Genomic DNA, 14,438 nt, shown 5'->3' with positions numbered 1-14,438 from the left:
CTGGAAAAGTCTCAGAGGATTGAGACTTAGTGAGAGTTTGGTGACCGAGGGATATTAAGGTTTCATTTTTATCTAAAGTTTAGTCTTTCTTTTATTTAGTAAATTAACTTAAAGTTGCAGTTTGGGTTCGACCTTTTATAGGGTCTTACGACTCTCATTTATGATGTGGAGATGCCGGTGTTGGACTGGGGTGAGCACAGTAAGAAGTCTTACAACACCAGGTTAAAGTCCAACATGTTTGTTTCAAACACTAGCTGTCCTGGCTAGAGACAATTCACACCTCTTTAATCTGGGGTTACCCCTATCTCTGGATCTGTAAAGATTTAATTACCTGCAAATGCTCGCATTCTAAGCATTGTCTGGCATCTTTGAATTTATCTATATATATATATATGTTTCTGGAACATACCTCTTCATTCACCTGAGGAAGGAGCAGTGCTCCGAAAGCTAGTATTTGAAACAAACATGTCGGACTTTAACCTGGTGTTGTAAGACTGCTTACTGTACTCTAATTTAGTAAGGCCAGAAAGGCAAAAAAATAATTAAAAATGTTTTTTTCCCCCATTTTTCTTTGTAGTTTTCTTCCTGAGTGATGACCTGCTGTGTTTATTTACACGTAATGGGAGTTAATCCGGCATCCGCCACTTACACTGGCGTGATACCTGGTGTGATGACCAAGCAAAAGAACATAAAGTAACTGATGGATAAAACAAAAGAGGGGAGTGCCCCAAAAACGAGTGGAGCACAGCCCAAAAGGAACGAGAAAGGAAACAAAAACTAGTCACAAGCCCGTCAAATTAAAGTGTGAAAATCAGGGTCGATAAGGCAATCCAACCCCTGAGGTGCCCACCGAGCACGGAAGGCCTCGGGTGTGCCCGTGGACACCGCATGCTCCCTCTCCAGGGACACCCGGCCGTGAACGAGGCCGCGGAAGATGGGTAGACAATCAGGCTGGACGACCCCCTCGGTCGCCGCTGCCTGGACCTATAAAAGGCAAGTTTGGCCAGGCCCAGGAGCAGGTTCACGAGGAGGTCCTCCGCCTTCCCCGCCCCTCTCCGCACCGAATGTCCATAGATCAGGAGCGTGGGGCTGAAGTGCACAGAAAACCTCAACAACAACGTTGTCAAGAAACCAAAAAGGGGGTGCAGCCTAGGACAGACAACATAAACGTGCTCCACGGTCTCCACCAGGCCGCAAAAGTGGCAGGTCTCTGGCAGAGCCGTGAAGTGATTCAAACAATAGTTGTACGGCGCTGCCATGCGCAGCACCCTCCACCCCAGGTCCCCTAGTTTTATGGGGGGACATCTCCAAAGAGGGACCTCCAGTGGGGACCTCCGCCGCCGGACAGCAACGAGGCACACCAAGGCGTGTCCGGGCGGCGGGCGAGCTATTTGGGTTGGAAGTGGGTGACTTTTAAACCAGCTTTAAACAGAGGCTCCACTTGTAGCTGCAGCTTGTTAATTAGTTAATTGGATTAGGCCAGTTTTCTGAGGATAGAGTCAGACAGTATAAAGGTGAGTCTTCTTACAGTGCTGACTTTGTTTGCACAGAGTGTTGATTTTGGGTGCATTTGAGTGCAATAGTGAAAGTTTGGTGACTGAGGGAGTTAGGTGAGGAGGGAGCAAGGTGCTCCTTTCATTTCATTTCCCACATTTCCTCAAGAGTGAGAAGGGAGTCGGCAGTTTGCAGAGAGTGCAGCTGACTGGGAGTAGAGTTAGAGGGCGGAGTTCCAGTTGGTTCACAGGGGCCACATTCTGTAAGGTAAGAGTTGTTTGTTTTGAGTTTTTTTTTTAAATGTTACTTTTGTGTTTGTTTTGTTGTTTGGGGCAGAAAGCTATCTTTGTATCATTTAGCAGAATCACCAATTTTAGAGGGTTCACTTGGGAGTAGCAGCAGTATATATAAATATATATATATATACACACTGTTTTAAAGGGCAGAATGGGTGTTTCATCTTTTCTTTTTTTTCCCCCTTTAAATCTCTTTGAGAATTCAGATCAGAGGGGATGGAGGCCGGGGCAGTTGCATGCTCCTCCTGTAGGATGTGGATGGTGAGGGACACCACCGGTGACTACACCTGTGGGAAGTGAAAAAATGAAATGAAAATCGCTTATTGTCACAAGTAGGCTTCAAGTGAAGTTACTGCGAAAAGCCCCTAGTCGCCACATTCCGGTGCCTGTTTGGGAAGGCTGGCACGGGAATTGAACAGTGCTTTGGCCTGCCTTGGTCTGCTTTCAAAGCCAGCGATTTAGCCGTGTGCTAAGCCAGCCCCTGTTCACGCACCTAAAAGTGCACCCAACTTCAGCTCCTCAGAGACCGTGTTAGGGAACTGGAGCTGGATAAACTTTGGATCATCTGGGTGGCAGAGGGCTGCTGGAGAGGAATTACAGGGAGGTAGCCACACCCAAGGTGCAGGACAAGAGTAGCTGGGTTACAGTTAGGGGAAGGAAAAGGAACGGGCAGACAGTGCAGGGATCCTTCGTGGCATTTCTCCTTCAAAACAAGTATACTATTTTGGATGCTTTTGGGGGGTGGGGGGATGACCTACCGGAGGATGGCCTTAGCGGCCAGGTCTCTGGCTCTGAGAATGGCTCTGTGGCTCAGGGGGGAAGGGGGGTGGTAGACTAGAAAAGCAATATTGATAGGAGACTCAATGATTAGGGGGAACGGATAGGAAATGAAAATGAAAATCGCTTATTATCACAAGTAGGCTTCAAATGAAGTTACTGTGAAAAGCCCCTAGTTGCCACATTCCGGCGCCCGTTCGGGAGGCTGATACGGGAATTGAACCGTGCTGCTGGCCTGCCCTGATCTGCTTTCAAAGCCAGCGATTTAGCCGTGTGCTAAACCAGCCCCGAGATTATGTGGTTGCGAACGAGACTCCCGAAAGGTATGTTGCCTCCCGGTGCCAGGGCCAGGCATGTCTCGGATTGAGCCTACAGGATTCTTAAGGGGGAGGGGGAGCAATCAGAAGTTGTGGTGCACATAGGCACCAACGCCATAGCTAAGAAAAGGGATGAGGATCTCAAAAGTGATTTTAGGGAGTTAGGTTGGAAGCTAAAGAGCAGAACAAGCAGAGAAGTGATCTCAGGATTGCTACCGGTGCCACGTGCAAGTGATGCAAGGAACAGAGCGAGCGCGGCTGAACATGTGACTACAGGGCTGGTGCAGGAGGGAAGGCTTCAGATATGTGGATCATTGGGATATCTTCTGGGAAAATGGGACTTGTACATGAAGGATGGATTGCACATAAACTAGAGGGGCACCAATATCTTGGGTGGGAGGTTTGTTCCATCTCCGGGAGCGTTTAAACTAGTTTGGCAGGAGGATGGGAACCAAAGCTATGGATCAGAGGATTGGGTAGCTGTTGAACAGGCAGAAATAGTATGCAACGAGGATGTGAGGAAGGATAGACAGTTAATAGGGCAAAGTTGCACTCCGTGGAATGGGTTAGAGTGTGTCTGTTTCAATGCAAGGAGTGTCAGGAATAAGGGAGATGAACTTCTAGCATGGATCAGTACTTGGAACTACGATGTTGTGGCCCTTACGGAGACATGAATTTCACAGGGGCAGGAATGGTTGTTAGATATTCCAGGGTTTAGATGTTTTCAGCAGAATAGGGAGGGAGGTAAAAGAGGAGGGGGCATGGCACTGTTAATTAGGGGGTACATCACAGCTGCAGGAAAGGAGGTGGTTGAGGAGGGTTTGTCTACTGAGTCAGTATTGGTGGAAGTCATAAACAAGAAAGGAGCAGTCACTTTATTGGAAATTGTCTATAGACCCCCAATAGCAACAGAGAAATAGCGGAACAAATTGGGCAGCAGATCTTGAAGGAGCCTTGGATGACTAGAGAAGTGGAGCTTCTAGTCCAGAGGAAGAAAGAAGCTTGTGTAAGGTTGAAGAAGCCAGGATCTGGGATGGCTCTAGAGGGTTACAAGGTAGCCAGGAAGGAACTCAAAAATGGCCTTGGGCTCTGGGTCACTGTCTGTGTGGAGTTGGCACATTCTCCCCGTGTTTGCGTGGGTTTCGCCCTCACAACCCAAAGATGTGCAGGCTAGGTAGATTGGCACACTAAATTGCCCCTTAATTGGAAAAAATGAATTGGATACTCTAAATTTAAAAAAAATGGTCTTGGGAGAGCTAGAAGGGGGCATGAAAAAGCCCTGGGGGAAGCATTATGGAAAACCCCACGGCGGTCTACACATATGTGAGAAATAAGAGGATGATCAGAGTGAAAGTCGGGCTGATCAGGGATAGTGGAAGGAACTTGTGCCTAGAGTCTGAGGAGATGGGGGAGGCCCTAAGTGAATATTTTGCTTCAGTATTCACGAGAGGGAGGGACCTTGTTGATCATGAAAACAGTGTGAACCAGGTTAATAAGACTCCAGCAGGTATTTATTAAGAACAATAATAATAATCGCTTATTGTCACAAGTAGGCTTCAAATGAAGTTACTGTGAAAAGCCCCTAGTCGTCACATTCCGGCGCCTTTTCGGAGAGGCTGGTACGGAAATTGAACCATGCTGCTGGCCTGCCTTGGTCTGCTTTAAAAGCCAGCTATTTAGCCCAGTGTGCTAAACCACCCCCCTATAGAATTTATGATTATTTAGAAAAACATAGTTTGATTAAAGATAGTCAGGCAGTGGCTGAGGTATATGGATTTCAGTAAGGCATTTGATAAGGTTCCCCATGGTAGGCTCATTCAGAAAGTTAGGGGGCATGGGATACAGGAACATTTGGTTGTCTGGATACAGAATTGGCTGGCCAAAAGAAGACAGCGAGTGGTAGTGGATGGAAAGTATTTTGCCTGCCGGTCAGTCACCAGTGGTGTCCCGCAGGTTCTGGGACCTCTGTTATTTGTGGTTTTTATAAATGACTTGGATGAAGAAGTGAAAGTCGGGTTAGTAAGTTTGCCAATGACACGAAGGTTGGGGTAGTTGTAGATAGGTTGAGGGCTGTTGCAGGTTACAACAGGACATTGACAGGATGCAGAGCAGGGCTGAGAAGTGGCAGATGGAGTTCAACCTAGATAAATGTGAAGTAATTAATTTTGGAAGGTCGAATCTGAATGCTGAATACAGGGTTAAAGGCAAGATTCTTGGAAGTGTGGAGGAACAGAGGGATCTTGGGGTCCACGTACATAGATCCCTCAGAGTTGCCACCCAGGTTGATAGGGTTGTTAAGAAGGCGTATGGTATGTTGGCTTTATGTTGGGATAATGTTTAAGAGCCATGAAGTTTTGCTGCAGCTTTATAAAACCCTAGTTAGACCACACTTGGAATATTGTGTCCAGTTCCGGACGGTCATTATAGGAAGGATGTGGATGCTTTGGAGAGGGTGCAGAAGACATTTACCAGGATGCTGCCTGGACTGGAGGGCATGTCTTATGACAAAAGGTTGAGGGAGCTAGAGCTTTTCTCACTGGAGTGAAGAAGGAAGAAAGGTGACCTTGATAGAGGCGTACAGAGTGATGAGGGGCATGGATAGAGTGGATAGCCAGAGACTTTTCCCCAGGGTGGAAATGGCTGTCATGAGGGGATATAATTTTAAGGTGATTGGAGGAAGGTATAGGGGAGATGTCAGAGGTAGAGTGGTGGGTGCGTGGAAATCACTGCCAGAAGAGGTGGTGGAGTCCATGTCATTCGGGACATTTAAGTGACTCTTGGACAGGCACATGGACAGCAGTAAAGTGTAGGTTAGGTTGACCTTAGATTAAGATAAATGGTTAGCACAACATCGTCGGCCGAAGGGCTTGTACTGTGCTGCGCTGTTCTATGTTCTATGATTGGAAAATTGCCTACTTCAAAAATGGAAGGAGACAAAAAAAAGGTAATTATAGGCCAGTTAACTTAATATCTGTCATTGGGCAAATGTTAGAATCCATTATAAAGGATTAATAGCAGAGCATTTAAAATACATAATATAGTCAAGCAGAGCCTGCAGCGGAGTACCACTGGGATCAATGTTGGGGCTGCAATTATTTACGGTATAAATTAATGACTTGGATGAGGGAAGTGAATATACTGTTGCCAATGACGCAAAAATAGGCAGGAAGACAAGTGGTGAGAGTGGCACAAATAATCTACAGAAGGATATAAACAGGTTAGGTGAGTGGACAATGACTTGGTAGATGGAATATAATGTTGGAAATTGTGAAGTTATGCAATTTGATAGGAAGAATAAAGGAGTTGAATGTTATTTAAAAGGAGGAAGACTGCAGAAAACTGCAGCACAGAGGGATTTGGGGGTCTTAATGCATAAATTTCACAGTAACTTTATTGAAGCCTACTCGTGACAATAAGCGATTTTCATTTCAGATCAAAAAAAACTAGCCCACTCAAAATGGCAGCTTGACAGTACGATTTTATCATTAATCCCTCGTATTCGTCACCAGTCATACACTTGCTATGGAATTGCTTCCCGATTTGTGCTGCCAGGGAAACGTAAATCGGTTGCAATTCTCCTCCGGCAAGAGAACATTGAAATTTATGTGGTAGCGAGCAGGAATTGCTGTGAGCTTCCCGCCGCTCGACCCAGCGAGGCTGGCAATGCTTTTCAATGTTAATTGGTCCACTTAATGAGGCCTCACCGGCTTCTTCTGCAAATGAAGGCATGCCAGCCGATTCAACGAGACAGCACAAGCCCACAACTAACAAAGTTGAGCAGCACTTGCTCAGCCAACCGCAGCCAGCTCGCAATAATGGCGCCGAGGAGACCCAAGATTCGGGGACGCTGAGCTGGGGAGGCTCCTAGACGCAGTGGAGGCCAGGAGGGATGTTCTGTTTCCCGTCAGGGTCTCGGAGGGTGAGCCATAGGGCAGCCAGTGCTGCCTGGGATGAGGTGGCGGCAGCTATCGGAGTGTGACCAGGAGGACCGGTCTCCAGTGCCGAAAAAAGGTCAATGACCAACACCAGGCAGTATGAGTGAGTAGACACCAATGCCCCCCACCGCAGGGAGCATCCACCCCCCAACTCCCCATGCGACCCCCAATCCTTCCTCCATACCCTTCCACTGCCTACCCTCCCTCCACACCACTGAACCAAACATGTGGTCAATGATGCACCCGCTGTCTCCTCAGGAAAAGTTCTCCTATAATTGTCGGGAGTGGGCACAGACTGGCGGAGGAATGCTGGACTTAGGAATCCTCACCTCCTTCGAGGTGCGTGCACTGGAAGTGATTGGGGTGGCCGAGGACAGCTCGGAGGCTGGCGGAAGCTGCAGAGGTGAGGACCTCTGGGCTCCACCCGGGGGCCTGTCAAACATGAGTTATGACCTTAACTGACTGACCCATCCCTCCCACTGCTCACATGTCCATTCTCCCACAAGTCCTCCAGCCACTGGCGCCAGCCCAGCGCAGATGCACACACTTCGGTGGGGCAGGCTTCGGGAGCACAATCTGGTCAGCACCACACTGCTGCTGATGCACATCAGATGGAGGCAGGAACCTACAGGTGAGACAGCAGTCGGAGGGCTGCTGGATCCCAGGACCCAGCTGGGTCCCAGCCTGATGTTACGCCTGTTGTGACATTAGGGAGCAGCCAGGAGATTCAGAGGGGGAATGTCAGTGTCACTCCAACAGATCCATAGCTGCTTGGATGAGTCTGAGGCTACAGTGCAGGAGATGTCGCTGGCAATGCATGGCACTGAGCCAACACTACCATGGTAGCGACCACAGTGAAAAGCCTGGTACACCATATTGGCACCATTACTGAAGGTGCCCAAGGCATTGCAGTCAGTGATGGCCATGGATGAGGGTCTCGGCAGAATGTCCGACTCACTTGGGGATGTCACACACTACCAGACTGCCCTTGATGAACTTCTGCGGGTCATGTACCGCTCTCGGATGGGAATGGCCGAGGCACTTTTCATTTTTCACTATGGAGCTTGTCCCAGTCGCAGGTTGGCATTGCCAAGGCGCTGTGGAGCATGGCCCAAACCTTGAAGAGTATCGCCGAGGGCGTCAAAACGATGATGCAGACCATGGGGAACCAACAGCTGGCAGAGCCAGATGATGCAGGCAGCCAGGGCTCGAACCAGCTGCCCTCCGTCCCAAAATAAACCCCAAGGCCCTATAATCACCGAGCGGAAGAAGGGAGCACTCAGTGCCAACCCGGACCCGTCCCATTGAGTGGCGACCCAGCTCCCCAGAGTTCCACCCCTCTGAGGCCACCACGTCTCTAAGTCAGTTTATGGGACAGGGTGGCACGGCTGCGCATGTGCCGCCGACAGGTGAGCCAGGGATCTCTGGAGAGCCCCCAGAGGATGGCAGCCAGAGGCATCGAAGACCACGGGACGAGGTAAGTAGTTGGTTGCCGCCACCTCTGCTGTGCATCCTGAGGAGACACCTAGATGTAGCGGTAGAGCTAGGAGGACCAGGTACGTTGAGGATCACTTGAGGGCATTGGGGGAGGTGGCCACCATTGGGAGAGTGGGGTTTGTATTACAGAATAAACATCTTTGTGCACAACCAGTATGATGCCTCTGTCACTTTCTTCTGAAATGTGGGATGGTCTCTGAACCCTTGGCCCATCTCTCCAGGCATCTCCCCCTCCCTGCGGTACTCACTAGCCACTGACAGTGAACACATCCTCGGAGCTGTGTCTCATCCCTGGGTGTTTGGATGTTGGCTCCTGTGTGTGGTGTTGCCTCCTGCAGTGTTCAAACACCATGTCCAGGCATCAAAGCGTGTTTGGGATGCTAAGCAATAACTCCCACATGCTACGTGGCCCGCCCACTCACAGGGATCCACTTGGGATGTGACAAGTGCTCACTTTACCATGATTACCAATTTCCTATTGCCGAGGCCTTGGCAGTCTGAGGGTTACGGGTGATCGATGAGGCAGACTGGCAGAGACAAGTGTTGCCCCAGGAAAGCATACACACTATCCAGGAATTGGCATGGTGGAGCTGCGCACGGATGCTCCCCCCGCACCCCGACCCTCCTGTGGCGGCCAACCCCTGCGGCGGCGTGGGGGGGGGGGGCTGGCGAGCCTTCATTTGTGGCGAGAAGCCCACAAAGCCGAGGTAAGTTGACCAATGAATGTTTAATAGTCTTTCCAACCTCGCTGGGTCGAGCGCTGGGAAGCTCGTGGCAATTCCCGCTCGCTACAACACTTAGAAATCTTTCTGGAGAATCACGCCCGCAAACCTTTTTCAGGTGAATCATGCCCATAAGATTCTTGACAGGGTAGGTGCTAAGAGGTTGCTTTCTGGGATAGTCTCGGGCCAGAGGGCATAATCTCAGAGTAAAAGGTCACCCGTTTAAGACCGAGATGAGGAGGAATTTCTTCTCTCAAAGGATAGTGAATCTGTGCAATTCTTTACTCCGAGGACTGTAAAGGCTAGGCCATTAAGTATGTTCAAGGCTGAGAGGAGCGATGAAGGAAGAGCAAAAGGAACAGAGGGAGACAGACAGATGGCTGGAGGAAAGAAAAACACCAAAGCGAAGGGACTGTGAGACGCCAGCAGCGAGGGAAAGACGCATGAGCGGCGGACGCGCAGGCAAGCTGCCCCACAAGACAAGGCGGAGGTTCAGGTGAGCCTGAAAGGGAAAAGGATGGCAGACCAAACAGCGGAGCGGGAGCAGGACGCAGCCACCAGCACAAAGAAGGCGCTCTGGTCGGAGCTCCATGCAATGATGCTGGCGGAGATGGTGCACAAAATGCATCAGACCATTGAAGGCCTGGAAAGGAAAGTGGAGACACAGGAAAAAACTATTCTGTAGTTGGGAGAGGGCTGCCTCGGACCAGCGTGGCAGGGTGATAGCCCAAGAAGCTGAGGGGAAAAGGTTAGTCACGTCCCAGGGGAACCTAAGAGAGAAAGTGGAGGACCAGAAAATAGAACAATAAAATAGTGGGTCTGCCAGAGGGGATTGGGCAGAGACCCAACAGACTACATCACCCAAATGATGGGCAAGCTAGTGGGAAAGGAGGTATTCCCAAACCCACCAGAAATAGACAGGGCGCACAGGTCGCTCCGACCAAAGCCCAAAGATGAGGACCAGCCCAGAGTGATTATTACAAGGCTACACCGGATTCAAGACTGGGAGAAAAGCCTAAAGTGGGCTGGCAAACGAGACAGAGCATGTGGGAAGGGAAAAACATAAGGGTGCATCAGGACCATGGGGTGGACCTGGCCAAAAGAAGGGTTGAGTTCAACAAGGCAAAATCAGCACTACACAAAAACAAGGTGAAATTTGGGATGTTATTCCCGGTCAAACTCTGGGTAACATTTCAGGGGAAGGAGCTGTATTTTAACACCCAGCAGTGGCTGATGAGTTTGTTAGAGCAAACAAACTGGGGGAGGAGGAGACACAACCACGATGAAAGACATGGGGATGTTAAAGGAAGGGAAAACTGGAACAAAGAGCAGAGGACAGACAGCAAATGAGGACAATGGGATCATGAACTGTGCACGTGTTTTATGTCTTGCGCAGGACTGTGCTGCCTCGTTTGAGAGCTTGTCCCCTCTCTCAATGCAATGGGTGGGGGGGGGGGGGAAGAGAAAAGTGTGGAGCGAGGGAAATGAGGGTGAGAAAAGCAGACAGGAGGGCGAGACCAAGGCCACCAGGAGGAAGGTTAAACAGGGCCAGAACTGTGAGGAGGGCCACCGTACTAGTGAGGATGGCCAGCACGGGAGAGAAGGAAGGAGGGCCACGGCGCACCTCTCCGTGGAGAGGGAGAACGTATGGTAGGGTAGGAGTCAGGGAGAGAGCGCAGAACAAAAGAGAAGCAAAGAGACGGGTGAGATAGTGTAGCAGTACAGACATAGGCTTTGGCAGGCATGGAGCAGAGCGAGGAACCAAGAGGGCGCCGAAAACAGCCACTCAGGAGGGCATCAGAGCTGAGGAGATCCCGGAGTGCAGGGGCCCGACCCCATGGTGAGAGTAGCGTCCAGGTTATTTTGGATCGACCCCGAGCAAAGGGAAACCCCGGAGTGCAGGGGCGCGTCCACCAGCTAAGTATGGGTGATCCCGCAGGACCAGGGGGTCACAAACCCCCACTAGGATTGTTACCTGGAATGTAACGGGACTCAATGGCCCAGTGAAAAGATCCAGAGTCTTCGCCCACCTAAAGAAGCCTAAAAGCAGACATAATCTACCTACAAGAGACGCACCTGAGGGAGAAGGACCGATTGCTGGTAAGGAAGGGCTCATGCTACAGGACGAGGGCTAGGGGGTAGCAATATTTGTTACAAAAGGATGGGGTTTACGGAAACCAAGACAGTCACGGACCTAGGGTGACGGTACGTCATGGTCAGCAGTGTCCTGGAAGGGGCACCGGTCGGGCTGGAAAATGTGTACGCTCCCAACTAGGACGACACAGAATTCATAAAGAAGACCATGGTGGAAATCCCCGACCTTGACACACACTGACTGATCATGGGGTATCGGAGGCGCCAGAGTTACAAATGGTGAAGGGGGCCAGCGCCCTTGCTCTCGCTTCCCTAATCGTACACTGGAGAATCCTGCTCGGCTGGCGATCAGCAGCACCACCCAAAGCTGCAGACTTCTCGGAATTTCCACCTGGAGCAGATGAAGTACGTCATCTGAGGGTCAGAGGAAGGTTTCCTGGATACTTGGGGGGAGTTCGTCGGCCTGTTCCAAAACCTGTTCGCGGCCAGCAACTGTTTATAAATGAGAAAAGCCAATAAAGATTTTCAAGACTGAGATAGATATTTAATCAGTAAGGGAATGAAGGGTTATGGTGATGAGGAGGGAGGTGGAATTTAGCATCATCACAGATCAGTTGTGATCAAATTTGAATGCAGAGCAGACTGGATGCGCTGAATGGTAAATTTATTGCAGTGTTAATGTAAGCCTACTTGTGACACTAATAAACATTATTAGATTTTTTTTATTACCTCTGTTCCAATGTCTTATAGGTACAAGATTTTTAATACGAAATATAGATATAAAATGAGAGGAGTACTTTGAACTAAAACTTACTCATCCTGGATTTCTTTGCCCCATTATAGTCAGTTTCATTTATGGATCTGGCATCTTGACTGGAATGATAAACTTACCTTAGTACTGACAAATTTTTCAAACGGCCCATAGAGTTTATCTCTGAAGTCATATATGTACTCTTCCACAGCATTTTTGGCATGACTTCTCTCTTTTTCTAACTTGTCCTGCATGATCATATCCCCCTGTTGTGAAAGAAATGCAGTAAGTGTTCTTGATTGCTGCTGTGTGCAATTATGCTGACGACTGAAACATAGAACATAATATAAATATCCCTCCATGTAGATGCATCCTGCCTTATATCAGTAGCCTGATCACCTTTCCTAGCTTCCCTCCATCGTACAAGATCAGAAGTGGGGTCTTTGCCTATAATGTACAATGTTCGCAGCTTTTCAGATACTGAAGCACCTGTATAATATTCAGGTTTAGGCCAATAAGTGGCAATACGCATACCACACAAATGGTAGGCAATGACCATCTCCAAAAAAAGAGAATATAATCATCTACCCATGATATTCAAGAGAAATACCATTGCTGAATTCGTCACACCAACATACTGGAGGTTGGCCTTGACCAGAAACTTGGTTACAAGAGTGGGTCAGAAACTCTGTATCCTGTGCCAAGAAACTCCACTCCTGTTTTCCAAAGTCTGCTCATCAGTGTCAAGGCACAATCCTCCTTTCCGTTGAGGGCAGCTTCAACAATCAAGAAGATGCATAGTATAGAGGACAAAAGAGCCCGCTTGTTTGGCACCCTGTTCAGCACCTTCAAACATTCACCTTATCACTACTGGTGCACCATGGCTGCAGTCTGTACTATCTGCAAGATGCACAGTAGCAACTCAACAAGGCTCCTTCAACAGCACCCCACACACCTGTGACTGCTACTACCTTGAAGAACAAAGTAAGAAGTCTTACAACAAACCTGTTGGACTTTAACCTGGTGTTGTAAGACTTCTTACTGTGCTCACCCCAGTCCAACGCCGGCATCTCCACATCATTGAAGAACAAAGGCAGCAGATGCATGGGAATATCACCACCTGCAAATTCACCTGCAATTCACACACTCCTCTGACTTTACTATTCCTCCACTGCTGTTGACTTTTAAATTTGTAACTCTCTCAACTCTGGGGTTACAAGGGCAGCACAGTGGTTAGCACTGCTGTTCGAACGGTCACTGTCCATGAGAAGTTTGCACATTCTCCCCATGTCTTCATGGGTCTCACCCCTACAACCCAATGATGTGCAGGGCAGGTGGATTAACCACACTAAATTGCCCCTTAATTGGAATTTTTAAAAAACTGCGAGGTTACCAACTCCACATGGATTGTAGTGGCTCACCATCACCTTCTCAAAGGCAATTAGCGATGGCCTGCTACAATTGCTGGTTCTGCCAACAGTGCCAGAAAGCAACAAAGTAACAACAGATCTGTTCAACATCAGGGCAGTTATTTTTGAACAAGTATGAATGGAACTGAGAGTTAGAAACTATTTCTGAGGATTAGGTCTAGTCTGACCAATCTAGTGAATTTTCTGAGCCACTCAAAAGGTGAAAAATCTAGAACCCTTCCAAAATGATTGGGCAGTGGAATTTTTAAGACAGACATAAATAGATTTTTGTTTGGTCTGGTGTCAGGCGAAATGATGGTTAAATGGAACTGGTATGAATTCTGTATGATCTAATGGAGTGACTAAATGGACTACTCCTCTGTACCGTTGGGGAGAATGATGGCTGTCTTTCTTCTTCCCCTATTTGATCTACACATGAAATGAAAAATGAACTGAAAATCACTTATTGCCACAAGTAGGCTTCAAATGAACTAACTGTGAAACGCCCTTAGTCACCACATTCCGGCGCCTGTCCGGGGAGGCTAATACTGGAATTGAACCGTGCTGCTGGCCTGCCTTGATCTACTTTAAAAGCCAACTATTTAGCCCTGTGCTAATCTAGCCCCTTTTGCAGAAGCTGTCCATTTACATCCCAGAACAAATATAAAACATCCACATTTTTAGGATTTTCTCCAGGAGAGTGGCCAATAGTGTCCTGATATGATTTTCACTCCCATGAAAATGTGAATTGTCATGATATGTATATTGACTGGGATGTCAAGAGTTAACAAGTTAATGGCAATGAATCATACCACTAGAGGGAACCACAGAACAGTCATATATATATATATCATGTGACATCAGGGATTCTGGGAGTTGAGAGCTGGAAGAGGGTCAGGCATAGAGAGCAGTTGTATACTTGAGAGTTCTGTAAGTTGGAGATAGCATAGTTTTATACAATAGCCTTCTACTTTAGGAATGTGAACGAATCTTGGTAGTGTAAATAAATTTATAGTCTTGCTTGTTAACAAAGCTTTGTGTTCTTTATTCAACACTACGTATCCGAGCCATCCAGGTAAAGCAGAATAGAGAATACAACATGCATGAGTCTGCAAGTTCTTTCTACTGCCAAGCCTGGTGGTGAAG

The 14,438-nt window shown here is 48.3% G+C and overlaps 1 protein-coding gene across 6 annotated transcripts in view; it reads right to left on the bottom strand.

Annotated features, from left to right (window-relative positions):
• Window positions 1-14,438, bottom strand: part of LOC119977398 (heat shock protein 105 kDa-like) — a 127,467-nt gene that overhangs the window by 22,632 nt on the left and 90,397 nt on the right. For all 6 annotated transcript variants that reach the window (XR_005463193.1, XM_038818246.1, XM_038818251.1 and 3 more), the window contains exon 14: window positions 12,024-12,149. Coding sequence is in view for 5 of the 6 variants with exons in the window: in XM_038818246.1 (XP_038674174.1) it covers window positions 12,024-12,149 (126 nt within the window). In the remaining variant the exon portion in view is untranslated. The remainder of the gene's footprint in view (window positions 1-12,023; window positions 12,150-14,438) is intronic.

This window comes from Scyliorhinus canicula, chromosome 14 (assembly GCF_902713615.1).
Source record: "Scyliorhinus canicula chromosome 14, sScyCan1.1, whole genome shotgun sequence".
Lineage (NCBI taxonomy): Eukaryota > Metazoa > Chordata > Chondrichthyes > Carcharhiniformes > Scyliorhinidae > Scyliorhinus > Scyliorhinus canicula.
Note: the sequence above shows the minus strand (reverse complement) of the source record. Positions and strands in the feature narration are given on the sequence as shown.